The sequence below is a fragment of the Lobosporangium transversale genome, assembly GCF_002105155.1.
Source record: "Lobosporangium transversale strain NRRL 3116 chromosome Unknown BCR41scaffold_13, whole genome shotgun sequence".
NCBI lineage: Eukaryota > Fungi > Mortierellomycota > Mortierellomycetes > Mortierellales > Mortierellaceae > Lobosporangium > Lobosporangium transversale.
The window spans coordinates 288,028-301,101 of NW_019028991.1; the positions used below are offsets into that span (position 1 = coordinate 288,028).

Below are 13,074 nucleotides of genomic sequence, written 5' to 3' on the forward strand. Positions count from 1 at the left end.
ATAATAATGCAGGATGGACTGAAATTTTATTGTACTTGTTATTCAAAGGCTTTCTGCCCTTAAAGAGCGAATGAGAAATAATACACAAAGTGAGATAGTGATAGCAGGTAAATGAGGAGGAAAAATTAGGCAAAAACATTTTTATCAGAGAGAGGATCGTCTGGTAATACTGCATCCTTCATCTTCGCATCTCTCTTGGCAATAGCTTCCATGCGATCCTTATAACGGTTAGCCTTGGCATTCCTGATATGAGCTCTTGCGACATTGGGACTAATAAATTCAGGATTTTCGAATGCAGTCTGACCGCCAAAAGAGCCATCAAAGGTGCGGATTGGGTTCATGACAAAGCGAGGGCCAATTTCGACTAGAGTCAGATCAGTTGTGTCTGTGGGAGAGCGATGTTCGATCGGCTTTTCTGTGATCTGGTAATTACGGAACCAGACACGGTTATCGACAATAGAGAAGGAAATGACATGATCGATAAAAGGCTTAATTCTACGTGATGTTTTAGGGACACCAAAGACCTGTGTAAAGAGTTCCTTCATCAACATCCAGTGAGGAGTACTTTCAAAGTTCTTGTCGAATGACAAAATGTGACGCGATCCTTTTAGACAGTTTCCAGTCATCTTGAGCTCTTCCATTGTGTGAACTTGGGAAGTATAAACAAAAAAGAAAAGGAGAAGGTTTAGTACACACGTGCTTTGCCTATGTTACAAAGATTCAATCTTGGAATAAAAAGAATTGAGGATGGCCTCAACAGACCAATATTGACTTACTGTTCTGGACATGAAACTTCATGCTAGGACCATTAGGGGTCTTGGAAATCCACATGTAAAGATCCTGTCTCTTTCTGACCTCGAAGAAAATGCAGTTGTTACAATTGTTCAAATCGGCAAGCTCATTAATGATATAAAGTTTTGATTTGGAATCCAGTTTAGCATCCTTCTTTGAATGAGGCAACAGGTTGCCGAGATCGGTGAGCAAGTGGCGTTGGCTAATTTATCATTGAGTTAAAAACCTCGAATTAGCTGGAAGAACATGGCAGAGGAAAAAAAAAGAGAGATGTTTCCCCCAGTTTGGCCTCCTGAATTATTATAGCTCGGCTTTGAATTGAAGATCTTATTGTCAGCAGCTGGAGATAGCAATCCATATTGGCTCAGATATATTCTACTATTTTTCCCAGTTAAATCAACATCTTTTGATCTGATGTCCCTAACTATAGTATCATCATGTGGAATTGCACACGATCCAACTACTACACAATTATTGCCTTCTGCCAGGTCAAATATTAAACATTGGAGTAAAACAAATGCGTTTTGCTTACCGAGAATTAATTCCACGTGAAGACAAGAGAAGCACACGCTGCTTATTTTTGAAGATTTTATCATCTGAACTCTTGGTGACAATACCTTCAGCCTTGTCCTTTTTGTCCTTCTGTTGTTTAAATACGGTAGCCATGGTTATATATTTAAGAGGATATTAGAGTATATAGAATGGTGGAGTTGATGTTGTTAGGGAGCGTCGGGTTTTACAAGGACAAGTGAAGTAATGAGGAGTAAGGATTGCCTGCTTACAAGGCATGAACAAAAAAAAGAAAAAAAAAAAAGAAACAATAACACACAGGATGTGGCTTTCATGAGTCTTTTTTTATTAAGCTTGTCACTATCATGTGATGCCCAGTTTTCCGTGAATTCCGTCTCAATTGATGACACTCTATTTTGAACCTTCCTTGACCCATCTAATATCTTCCCCTTCATCGAAATAACACAGAACCAATAAACACACAATAATGGCTTCCCGCATCGCTGCTGCTGTCAAAGGCATCCGTTTCGCCTCCTCTACTTCCGCTGCTAACGCTGCTAACCCTTGGTTGGCTGAGCGCATTGCCATCAAGGAACATGCCGGACGTACGTTTCTCACTCTTTCTATCCTTTTTTCTTTGCTGTTATTGAATACCAGTCTCTGGCGCATCCATCGCCTTTTTAATTCCAAGTCAGCCAGCGGATTACATGCCAACTACGCTACATGAGCAAATGAGAAAATGAAAATCTTGCAGCATCTCATCAGCAAAATGAATCGCGACACATGATATTAGTACGGCCTTTTTTTTTTTTTAAAAAAAAAAAAAAAAAAAAAAAAAAAAACGGAAACCTCGAGAGGACGGTAGAAGGTTTAATTTATACTTTCAAATGGCATTTGAAAGCAATTCCTCTCCTTTGAAATTAGTTTTTGCATTAAGCAAGTGGTGGAAGAGCCAATCATCAATTCTGTTTGGCCATTTCGGATCCGTTGATTGTTACAGCAAGGAAAATACTTTGTGATTTTATCAGTATTCTTACGCGGCATTACTGGACGGCGTGTCTGACGCCACACATTATAAACATTAGAGGACTTTTAGTATTCTCTATTCTTCTATTCCACTACTTCTTATCAACATGAGCATTATTTCTAACTTTTTTTTTTAAACGTCCTTGTTTATAGCTGCTGCTGAGACCTGGCGCAAAATTTCTATCTATGTCTGCATCCCTACTATCCTCGTTTCTTCGGCCAATGCCTACAATCTCTATGCTAAGCATCAGGCCCACTTGGAGCATGAGCGTCATGAGGGTCACGAGCGCGTCAAGTACCCTTACATGCGCATCCGTGCCAAGGTAAAAATGAAGGAAAAAATTCATGTCCTCACTTTTTTTATTTCGGATATCTGCAGTTAGTTTATGTGTCCTAATATAACAGGCTGGGTAATGTTTTCAATTTTTTTTAAACGTGCTTCTTTTTTTTTTTTTTTTTTTTTTTTTCCTTTCTCTAGGCTTTCCCATGGGGTGATGACTCTTTGTTCTATAATCCCGATGTCAACTTCTAAACGAGCTTGGCTTAATGATCATCATCAATCATCAACAACATCGATAACAAAAAAAAAAAAGAAAAAGATGGGCGGATGAATTTTTAGAATCGTATACAGTTCTTTATAGCTTTGTTAGCTTTACAATAACATGGATGAAGGAAACTAAGGAAGTTCTGAAAATTCAGGCGACTTAGTCAAAAGTAAAAAAAACTTTTTTCTTTTACTTTGTGAATAAAGAAATAATATTTAAAAAAAAAAAAAAAAAAAAAAAAAAGCTTGAATTATTACTCCAAGTCCTTTTCAACCAATTATGGAATACATAATATGCGATGTATAAATGATAGGAGATGTGAGTAGTTTCAAAAACATTCCTCATCTCTGCCAGATGAAGAGGTTGTTCCTGTTGCTGCCCCACTAATGCTTTCAGGAATAAAGTAACAAGGACTAATCAAAAGGGAAGAGAGAAACTTTTTACAGAAACCATAGCTCAAAATATATAATAAATAGCTCTTTCTCCCTTAAATGTATCTGCTGTTGCTTCTATTCATCGATCCTCTTGATCTTCACCCATAATAATTTCTTTGAATGCCGCCGTCAAACCAGCATGGATGGCCTCAAATCTACATTTGAACTCCGTAAAAATGAGGGTGTATCTGACAATCAATCAATAGCCGACGTATATGACTATCGTGGATAGCGAAACCTTAATCATTGGTTTTGGAGCCACAGCAAGTTAAGGCCCAGATGTTCGTCCCGAGAACTATATATGCTTTTTTGATCCGATTGAGAATTCGTTAACTTGCCTCAAATACCAACCTCAAGTAATGCAGCACTCTTTGTAACTTACCTAGCAGCGAGAAGGAGCGATAAACGGGTAGGAGCGGAGAAGAGTCGATGAAGTTTCGACATTTTCCCTCCACATAGAGGATGAATCCAATCACAATGACAGCTGCAAAGATAGCTTTGAAAAGGGCTCTATGAAGGTAACTCCTCCGATAAAGAGGACGACCTTAAAGCTCCCATGAAAGACTGTGTCTGGAAAGGTTTGCGAGAGCGCGCTCATAGCCTGGAAAAGCCTAAAGCACCACTTCTCTTGGCTCTAGGTGGTTTGTAACATGATTAGGCCAATGACCGCGATTAGGATCGAGGAAGAGAAGCATCCTAATAGATATATGCCCTAAGAGTTGCTCTCTCCCGAATTTACTCGTTTGGATCGATAAAGATACATGATTCAAGGCAAAAAAAGAGGAAAGCTGTTTTGTTTCTATCGAATACCCTCCTCCCTCTCGCTCATCTCTTTGCTCCACCATTTGTTTACATCAACGCTGTAATGAAGAAGGTACTCCATTTTTGATATGGCGGGCGACATGAGTAGAGTGTGTAAGACCTTTTTTTCTCTTTTTATTTTCTTTTCATCATATCCATCATAGACCATCATCAATGCCACTAAAAAAAAAAAAAAAAAAAAAAAGGTGGATCAAAAGAAAGATAAGGTTGGAAGAAAGGCAGTTCCAACGACGAGTGAGGCAATAGGCCCCATATTCGTGCTTGCCCTCGCCTAGCGGAATAAATAAACAGAAAGAAGTTATGCTCTTTAAGGATAACGTCCTGAATTTTCTCTGGATCTTTTTTTTTTTTTTTTTTTTTTCTTTTTCTTTTTTTGAACAAGCGTTGCCTTGAGCTCCTTATTTTTTGAGCTTACTAGCACTTGGATCTGTAACTAAATGTTAATTGATCAAAAAAAGAAAAGAAAGTCGATATCCCGACAAAACAGACATTCAATAAATCGTAATCTTACGAGAGTTGAATGCATCAGGAACATGGTGCGCGAAAAGTGGGGCTATATGATTAATTCTATGCTTCCTAACTACTAAATTTCAATGAAACGTCTAGAAGGAAGAACGATTGAATAAGAATCATAAAGTCTGAATAATTTATAACCTCGATCGCGTTTGTGTATATTATACACCGCATGCCTTGTCCTGTCCCAAACAGGTTGAGGGTTGAGCGGAGATCATTGGTAGCTCTATATTTTTCAAATAGACCTGGGCACACTAAACTACTCCCGGCATCTGACAGTATAGTTCAACAAACCACTTGTTGATGGGATCACAGCTTTCTCGCAGTGTATTCAAATGCAGAGCTGCGCCAAGCCTCTTTCTAACCCTATATGTCATTTACTTCTGCTATTTATTGTTATGCATATTTATCATCCTTGTAATGTTCGTCTTCATTGTTGTGTGTGACACAAGCTATACAGTACTTTGATCTAAGATGCAACTCTAAGCGAGCTCTTTATTCCGCTGAATATGTTCATTAGTTTACAATGATTCCATCTTCCACCAGCCAAAAACCGGCTTGGTATTGAAGTCCAAGGACAAAGGTAAATGATCTAAAAAAAAAAAAAAAATAGGTGATTTGAAGCTGAGAAGCCATGACTGTGATATACGCTATCCATGGGTATGATCTTTCTATGAACAAAGTACTGTCATAACATTCATTATCTATACATTGGGTGATCAAAAACAAGAAAGGAAAGACATGCATTTGATCATATTACTCACCATTGCCTTTGAGCTGATATTGGCCACTCTATTCTTTCTTTTATTTTTTTATTTTTTTTATATTTTTTTCGGAAGAGGAGGAGGAAGGACGCTTAAAAATAAATAGGCATTTATATTTGAACAGCTGAACGAGAAGGCCTCAATATTAATAAGCGAGTGTGCTATTACCAGTTTTGCGCTGATTAGCTACGCCATACTTGAAAGTTATATTGGAGAGCGCTTTTATTATTGCACCTGTGGACTATATTTATTATTTTAAAATAAAAAGGACCTTGGTCAACAAATAGATCCGAGAAAAAAAACTCCTTGCACGGTTTTTTTATTGCTAGTCGATAAAGGAGAAAGAGTGGATTAAAACTTTCATAAAAAAAAAAGAGAGAGCTATTCTGTACTCTAGGAAGATCGACTTTTAGATAGACATGCATCCATTATTTGATTGATGGTGAAACGGAGGTACTACTTTCATGGTGGACCCTACTCCACTGTTGATTTCATTATTAATCTTATACTCTTCCGACGTGGATAGGAGTGAGGCTGCTAGTCCGTATAATGAGCATTAAGATGTCTGCCATCCAGGGTTTCAGTATGTATTTATGTGTTTTGTCAATATTATATTTGATAGTAGTTGATTTAGATTATTTATTTATTTATTTTTTATACCTGGGGTAAGTTTTAGCCAGAGTTTTCGCGTGTGGTGTTTTTGCTTTTTTTTGTGTTACACAAATGAAGTAATTTGTTGTGAAACGTCGCTGAATCATTTTTTGTAACGATTGACGCACCATTTATTGCCAATTATTTGTACAAAAAAATTCCTATCATTGACTACATCTCGGTAGCGGAGCCAATTTTGCTTTTTAGTTGAATTGGCAGCTATCGATGGGATGTTATGAGGAATAGTCACTTTTAGTAGTGACCAATATCGAATTTAACCGACAGTAGCGCCCTCTTTTTGTATTTAAAGGTGATGTTGAGATGTATAAATGTGAAAATGAACTGGTTCTTTAACCAAGGTACAGTTGTTTGCTGTTGTGGCACGAAAAGATATGAAATAAAATAAAATAAAATAAAATAAAATAAAAGAGAAGAAAAGAGCATCACACATTATTTTTATTCCATTCTACGTCGGAATGAAAGGGCCGAATATTATATTGATTGTGTAATTTGAATGAATACGAAAGACAATGGGAAGTGCATGCGTTGCCTTGAGTTTACGGCGGATGGCCAACAGAATCCGCTAATGGATCGTGTTATATTTTGGATACTTACACGTTCGTATATAATTATCTTGAAGCTTCGTTCCAATTGAGCTCTATACAGAAGATTAAAAAAAAAAAAAAAAAAAAAAAAAAAAAAAACTAATGCCTAACGATCCTAGGCGGAAAACAAGGCACGCATTGGTAGATCAAAGGGGCTCTTATTGCACTGCTATGCCTTTTAAAAAGTAAATATGAACACATTTTTATAATTCCTTAGTTGGAGAGTAATAAACGATACTAGAGTATAGTATTGTGATGGAGATAACTTTGAGAAAAGAATACCGAGCTTATTCATAATCATGACATTTCCTGGGCATACTTTTCCTACTAATCCTATCCTGGTCAGACAACTTGTTTGCTAAGACATGGATGGAGAAAGACCAAATCTAAAGCGAGATACAAGTAGTAAGTCATACCCTATTATCATGTTCATAAATAGAGGACCGCATAAGTCGCACTTTTTTTTTGTCTTGTTTCTTTCCACCCTTCGTAGACTCTTACCCGGAATACATTGTATGTCTCTGTTCCCACAATTCATATTGATCTCTGACCGCTAATCATTAACTAGTTAATGTTGTTTACGGTTTTTCTCTCACTTTTTCTCATACACTCGGTTGCTCATCTGTATCCACAGTCCATTTTGCATCCAATACCGAATTGTTACGCCGTGTTCCCATTGATCATCCTTGTGCTACGCACTTGCACATCGCATCCTTCGAATTCCTTGTCCTGTGTTTCTACCCATCCGCTCCTAACACATCGTCAACCAATCTCTATATCTCTCTATTCGGTCAATGTCTAACCCAAGTGAAGCAACCTTGGGTAATGGTAATGGTGAGCATAAACCGTACGGCCTCATGCATAATCAGCCCCAGATACCATTACAACAGCGGCAGCCACAACATCCATTACATATCAACGTGCCAATTCAACAGCCAATTCAACGGCCAATGCAACAACCCACCCAACATGAAACTATCATCTCCGGCCTTGGTAACGAAGAGTTGGAAGAGGAAGGGGATGAAGATGACACTGGAAGTGGCACATATGAGGACGCCATCAGCGGTCGCTGGGGAGAAGGCCCTTCGCATGTCGATGTTGTTGGAGCTGAGAATGATTACAGAAAATTGAAACGCGAGCTTACAAGACGCTCGTCTATTTACAGAGTCCAGGCTGGCGAAAAGGCTGAGGCTGCTGGCGACTTTGATTTAACTGAATATCTGCAGGAGGTCGTACCTCGAGCTCAGCAAGCAGGTATCAAACGTCGCAATCTCGGTGTTGTTTGGGAAGACCTTGAAGTTCTCGGCGAAGGTGTTGGTGCCCGGCATATTACTACGTTCGCTGATCCCTTTATTGGCATTTTCAATCTGATTAATCCGATATTCTGGGCGAGGAAGTGTTCCTCACGTGGCTCCAAGCAATCCAAAATTATCACCCGCACCATCATTCATCCTATGAATGGCTTTTGCTGTGATGGGGAGATGGTGTTGGTCCTCGGCCGTCCTGGCGCTGGATGTTCTACTTTGCTGCGTGTTCTCGCTAATGACCGCAAGAATTACAAAAAAATCAACGGGGAGGTCACATACGGGCCTTTCTCTGCGGAGGAGATCCAGAAGCATCATCGTGGGGAGGTTTCGTACAACCAAGAAGGTAATAGAGCATCAAGGAAACAGTCTGTGTATTTTGTTATCGTTTACGAATCTGACTTGAAATTAAACCGGCACAACTGCAGATGATTTCCATTACCCTACTTTGACCGTGCGACAGACCCTTGAGATGGCACTCAAGACAAAAACGCCTTCCAAGCGCCTGCAGCACCACCGCAGAGACTTTGTAAGAGAGCTCCTTGATGTCCTCACGAAGATGTTTGGTCTCACTAAGCAAGTCGACACTATCGTTGGTAACGCCTTCATCCGAGGTGTTTCAGGAGGAGAGCGCAAGCGTCTTTCCATTGCTGAACAGATGGCAACACGATCTGTTGTCAACATGTGGGATGGCTCTACTCGTGGTCTTGATGCGTCCTCGGCGCTGGATTACGCCAAATGTTTGCGTATCCAAACTGTATGCGCTTTTTTTTTTCTTTTTTTTATTATGATTGTTGTAATTGTAGAGTAAGACATCAAGCTAATAGTCTCTTATGCCTCGCTAATTTAATTTTTTTTTTTTTTTTTGAACCAGAACCTGCTTCGTAAAGCGACATTCGTCACCATCTACCAAGCTGTAAGTGACATGATAGACCCAGCACAATTACCCTCTCAAGCCTACATTTATTCATTCCTTCGTACTCATTGTTTCCTATTTTTGTTCTATTTTGGATGCATTTTACATAGTCTGAGAACATCTATGACCTCTTCGATAAGACCCTGCTTCTGTACGAGGGTCGATGCATTTATTTCGGTCCTGCCAATGAGGCTCGTCAGTACTTCATTGACCTCGGTTTCAAGTGCCCTCCCCGTCAGACTACTGCTGACTTTCTGACTGCAATTACTGATCCTAATGAGCGCCGTCCTCGCCCTGAATTTTATGGACGTGTGCCCCGTACGCCCAAAGAATTTGAGGATACGTTCAAGGCTTCGCAATTCTACGCAATAGCTGAAAGACAGCGCATTGAATATCAGAATGAAGTCCATGAAAGGAGCCTTGCCGAGGGTTATAAAGAAGCGGTCAAGCAAACCAAGCAGAAGCATGTTTCAGTCCACACTCCTTATACGATCAACTTTGTTAGTCAAGTCAAAGCTTTGACCGTGCGCCAATACCAGCTTACTATGGGAGACTTGACCTCCGTATTTTCTCGCTATGCATCCAATGTATGTGAATTTATCTTGACGTAGGTCTTGATGCTATGCGCTTCTTACAGCTGCAAGCCTTCCATGATATTAATAATCGATAGTTTTATCTCTATTTACAAACAGGTTATCAAAGCCATCATTGTCGGAAGTGTCTTCTTCCTCTTGCCTTTGTCTGCTAACGGTGCCTTCACCCGTGGAGGTGTTTTGTTTTTTGCTCTACTCTTCAACGCCTTGATCTCCCAAGCCGAGCTCCCCACGGCACTGCAGGGGCGCCCAATTCTGTACAAACATAAGGGGTGCGTGATTGAAAGGCCTGGCTGATCCTGTTGAGCATACCTGGCTTCATGTGTTGTATACCTGAAACCATTACTAACAATTTATGTTAATGTTGTTATTATTTCGGCTGCATACCATAGTTTCGCGATGTACCGACCATCAGCTTTTGTGATTGCGCAGGTTTGCATCGATATCCCTCTTGTGCTTCTCCAGATCCTGCTGTTCTCCGTCGTGCTATATTTCATGTCTGGGCTACAAAGGACGTTTGTCAAATGGTTGTTATTCTGTATCATTTTGTTTCTCTGCGCAATGTGCATGACAGCATTCTTCCGGATGGTATTTTTTTTTTTGCTTGATGTTGTCTATATTTCTCTCTAAAGCATGAAATGAAATCTAATTATCTCTTTTCCATCTACTAATTCATGCTCGGATATATCCCTAGTGGGCTGCTATGTCTGCGACGTTCAATGCCGCTTCACGTAATTCGGGCTTGATTCTCTTGGCTCTAGTTCTGTACTGTGGATACCTGATTCCTTACCAATCTATGCACCCATGGTTCATCTGGATCTTTTGGATCAACCCGCTCTCATATGCCTTCAAGGCCTTGATATCTAACGAAATGAAAGGCTTGAAATTTAATTGCGCCGGCCCAGCCATGGTTCCCAGTGGCCCTAGTTATAATGACATCAACTATCAAGTTTGCACACTCGCTGGCTCCAAACCCGGCACTACTGTTGTTGATGGTTCTGATTACCTTTACGCCTCTTATCGCTACAAGACCTCCGAGATGGGTCTTGATATCCTTGCCGTTATTTTGTTTTGGCTTCTGTTTGTTTCTATCACCTGCTGGGCCATGGAGAAAATTGAATTCGGGAAGGGTGGCTTCAGTACTAATATTTACAAGAAGGGTACTCATTTGAACAGCGTCGCGCCTGATAATGAAGAAAAGCTCACCGATGCCTCGGCCATAACTGTCAACAGTGCCTCAGCTGGGATTGGGAAGGGCAAAGCCCATAGTGATAAGGCCAGTTCCGCCCTCGAGATCAAGGACATGGCTAAAGGATCAACATTTACATGGGAGAACCTTGATTATGTTGTCCCGTACAAGTTCGACCCCTCAGGACAAAAACAGTTGCTCTGCAACGTTGCTGGCCTTGTCAAGCCTGGAACCATGACCGCCCTTATGGGTTCTTCAGGAGCAGGAAAGACTACACTTTTGGATGTACTTGCTCAACGCAAGAACATCGGCACTGTTACTGGAGACGTTGAGGTGAATGGTGAGCCCCTTCGCCGCGACTTTCAGCGTACGACTGGCTACTGTGAGCAGCTCGATGTGCACATTCCTGAGTCTACTGTGCGCGAGGCACTTCAATTTTCTGCATATCTGCGCCAGCCCGCTAATGTGTCTATAGCTGAGAAAGATGCCTACGTCGAAGAAATCATCAAAATCCTTGAGATGGAAAGCATTGCTGACGCCATCATCGGTACTACTGAGTCCGGTCTTGGTATTTCTGTTGAGGAGCGAAAGCGCTTGACTATTGGTGTGGAATTGGTCGCTAAACCGGAGCTGCTCTTCTTGGACGAGCCCACCTCTGGTTTGGATGCTCAAGCCTCATACAACATCATGCGTTTCATGCGCAAGCTGACAGACCAGGGTCAAGCCATTCTTTGTACCATTCATCAACCTTCATCGCAGCTATTCGCGTTCTTTGATGACTTGCTTCTGTTAGCTAAAGGCGGAAAGACTGTCTTCTTTGGCCACCTTGGTCAGGATTCGGAGCTTCTGATCAAGTACTTTGAAAAGAACGGTGCTCCTAAGTGTGCTTCCGATGCTAATCCTGCAGAATACATTCTCGATGTCGTCAACGCTCGTCACGCTGGCCTCAATTGGCCCGAAATCTGGGAAGCTTCTCCTGAGAAGCAGGAGCTTTTGGCTGGCATCAAGGCTACTCGAAAGCATAACAGTGCTCCAGGCACATCTGGTTCGCATGGCCATGGTCACATTCGCCACCATCCAGAGCATGATGATACTCTCGAGTACGCATCGGATACTAAGACTCAGTTCAAGTATGTCTTTAAGCGCATGCAACGAACTTACTGGCGTCTACCCCAGTACAACTTTGGTCGTATTTTCATGATGATTGTTTTTGCGCTGTTGAACGGGTTCTCGTTCTTCCGCTTGGGTACGTCCAAGGTTGATCTGCAGTCTCGTGTCTTTGTCATTTTCCAGATTATGGTCATGACAGCTCTGCTTGTTAACATGGTTGAGCCCCGATTTCATATGGAACGCCAGTGGTTCTACCGTGAATTGGCCGGCAAATACTATGGCTGGAAGGCCTTCGCTTTCTCTATTCTCCTTGTTGAAATACCCTACGTCTTATTATCAGCTACGATTTTTTTCTTGGTCTTCTACTGGACAGTTGGATTTGTAACAGATTCGCTCTTGACGTTCTACACATGGCTGCTCATAATTGTGTTCTGTTTATTCGCTATTACACTTGGACAAGCTATTGCAGCGTTTACGCCCACGACAACTGTTGCCGCACTCCTGAATCCATTCATTTTCAGTACTCTCAACCTTTTCTGTGGTGTCATGATGGTTAGTGTTTTACTATTGTTATAAAAAGTATGTAGTTTTTTAGGAGTAAATTCTAACGGGGGGGTTTTTTTTTTAATGAAATCCAAACCACTAAGCCTTTTGGAAGCATGCCTCGGTTCTGGTCTTCTTGGATGTACTGGCTCGACCCTGTAAGTTTCGTTGAATGGTTAAGGATTCCATTGGCGATGATTGGAGTTATTTTCTTTATACTTACACAAACTCCTTTCTATTCTGTTGCTCCCTATTGCCTTTGTTTGCTTGAATAGTATCACTATGTGATTGAGGGACTAGTTACTGTGCAGCTGAATGGTGTGCGCGTTGAATGTAAGAATGATGAATACTCGGTCTTTAACACACCATCAGGCCAGGCATGTAGCCAATATGCTGCCGCATTCATGAAGACTGCAACTGGATATATTAACAACCCTGATGCTACGTCCAACTGCCAGTATTGTCAGTACAGCAAGGGTGAGGATTTTTACCATGGCCTTAACATGGATTACGGGCATCGTTGGAGAAATTTGGGTATTATGTGTATCTATCTTGTATTTAATATTATTATGGTTATTATTGGTGTTCGCTTCGTAAGATGGAACCGTCGATAAACACTCTCCTTTAAACACAAATTAGACACATGTAACTAACAATTAACACAAAATTAAATAAAGATTTGTTTTTTTTTATTGAATCATTCTACAAAAATGATTATAATGAGGATGACCGTGATTTATATTACTGCGTCTAGTGG

At 40.7% G+C, this 13,074-nt stretch overlaps 3 protein-coding genes across 3 annotated transcripts; 2 read left to right on the top strand and 1 right to left on the bottom strand.

The window, feature by feature from the left end:
* Nucleotides 1–16: 16 nt before the first annotated feature.
* BCR41DRAFT_351126 (Brix domain-domain-containing protein) lies at nucleotides 17–1,590 on the bottom strand. The gene is made up of 3 exons (XM_022023744.1): nucleotides 1,325–1,590; nucleotides 777–994; nucleotides 17–649 (listed from the first exon to the last, which is right to left on the bottom strand). The coding sequence occupies exons 1-3, from the start codon at nucleotides 1,456–1,458 to the stop codon at nucleotides 126–128; spliced, it is 876 nt and encodes a 291-aa protein (XP_021882555.1). The 5' UTR covers nucleotides 1,459–1,590; the 3' UTR covers nucleotides 17–125.
* Nucleotides 1,591–1,704: 114 nt separating this feature from the next.
* BCR41DRAFT_351127 (cytochrome c oxidase, subunit VIa) lies at nucleotides 1,705–3,099 on the top strand. The gene is made up of 3 exons (XM_022023745.1): nucleotides 1,705–1,907; nucleotides 2,482–2,651; nucleotides 2,807–3,099. The coding sequence occupies exons 1-3, from the start codon at nucleotides 1,790–1,792 to the stop codon at nucleotides 2,858–2,860; spliced, it is 342 nt and encodes a 113-aa protein (XP_021882556.1). The 5' UTR covers nucleotides 1,705–1,789; the 3' UTR covers nucleotides 2,861–3,099.
* A 4,513-nt stretch (nucleotides 3,100–7,612) lies between these two features.
* Nucleotides 7,613–12,931, top strand: BCR41DRAFT_404526 (ABC-2 type transporter-domain-containing protein; the record flags this gene model as incomplete). Its single annotated transcript, XM_022029370.1, has 11 exons — nucleotides 7,613–8,312; nucleotides 8,395–8,723; nucleotides 8,841–8,882; nucleotides 8,993–9,469; nucleotides 9,575–9,747; nucleotides 9,868–10,063; nucleotides 10,170–10,652; nucleotides 10,731–11,691; nucleotides 11,746–12,326; nucleotides 12,422–12,475; nucleotides 12,593–12,931. 11 exons carry the CDS (start codon nucleotides 7,613–7,615, stop codon nucleotides 12,929–12,931), a joined length of 4,335 nt encoding a protein of 1,444 aa, XP_021882557.1.
* Nucleotides 12,932–13,074: the final 143 nt, after the last annotated feature.

What these genes read in the sequence shown, in the direction of transcription:
- BCR41DRAFT_351126 (XM_022023744.1), bottom strand. Translation starts at nt 1,458, where the DNA reads ATGGCTACCGTATTTAAACAACAGAAGGACAAAAAGGACAAGGCTGAA. An exon ending in TCACGTGGAATTAATTCTCG is followed by an intron (nt 995 to 1,324) that starts GTAAGCAAAACG and finishes ATGATAAATTAG; the next exon opens with CCAACGCCACTTGCTCACCG. An exon ending in GAAGTTTCATGTCCAGAACA is followed by an intron (nt 650 to 776) that starts GTAAGTCAATAT and finishes ATACTTCCCAAG; the next exon opens with TTCACACAATGGAAGAGCTC.
- BCR41DRAFT_351127 (XM_022023745.1), top strand. Translation starts at nt 1,790, where the DNA reads ATGGCTTCCCGCATCGCTGCTGCTGTCAAAGGCATCCGTTTCGCCTCC. An exon ending in CATCAAGGAACATGCCGGAC is followed by an intron (nt 1,908 to 2,481) that starts GTACGTTTCTCA and finishes CCTTGTTTATAG; the next exon opens with CTGCTGCTGAGACCTGGCGC. An exon ending in ACATGCGCATCCGTGCCAAG is followed by an intron (nt 2,652 to 2,806) that starts GTAAAAATGAAG and finishes TCCTTTCTCTAG; the next exon opens with GCTTTCCCATGGGGTGATGA.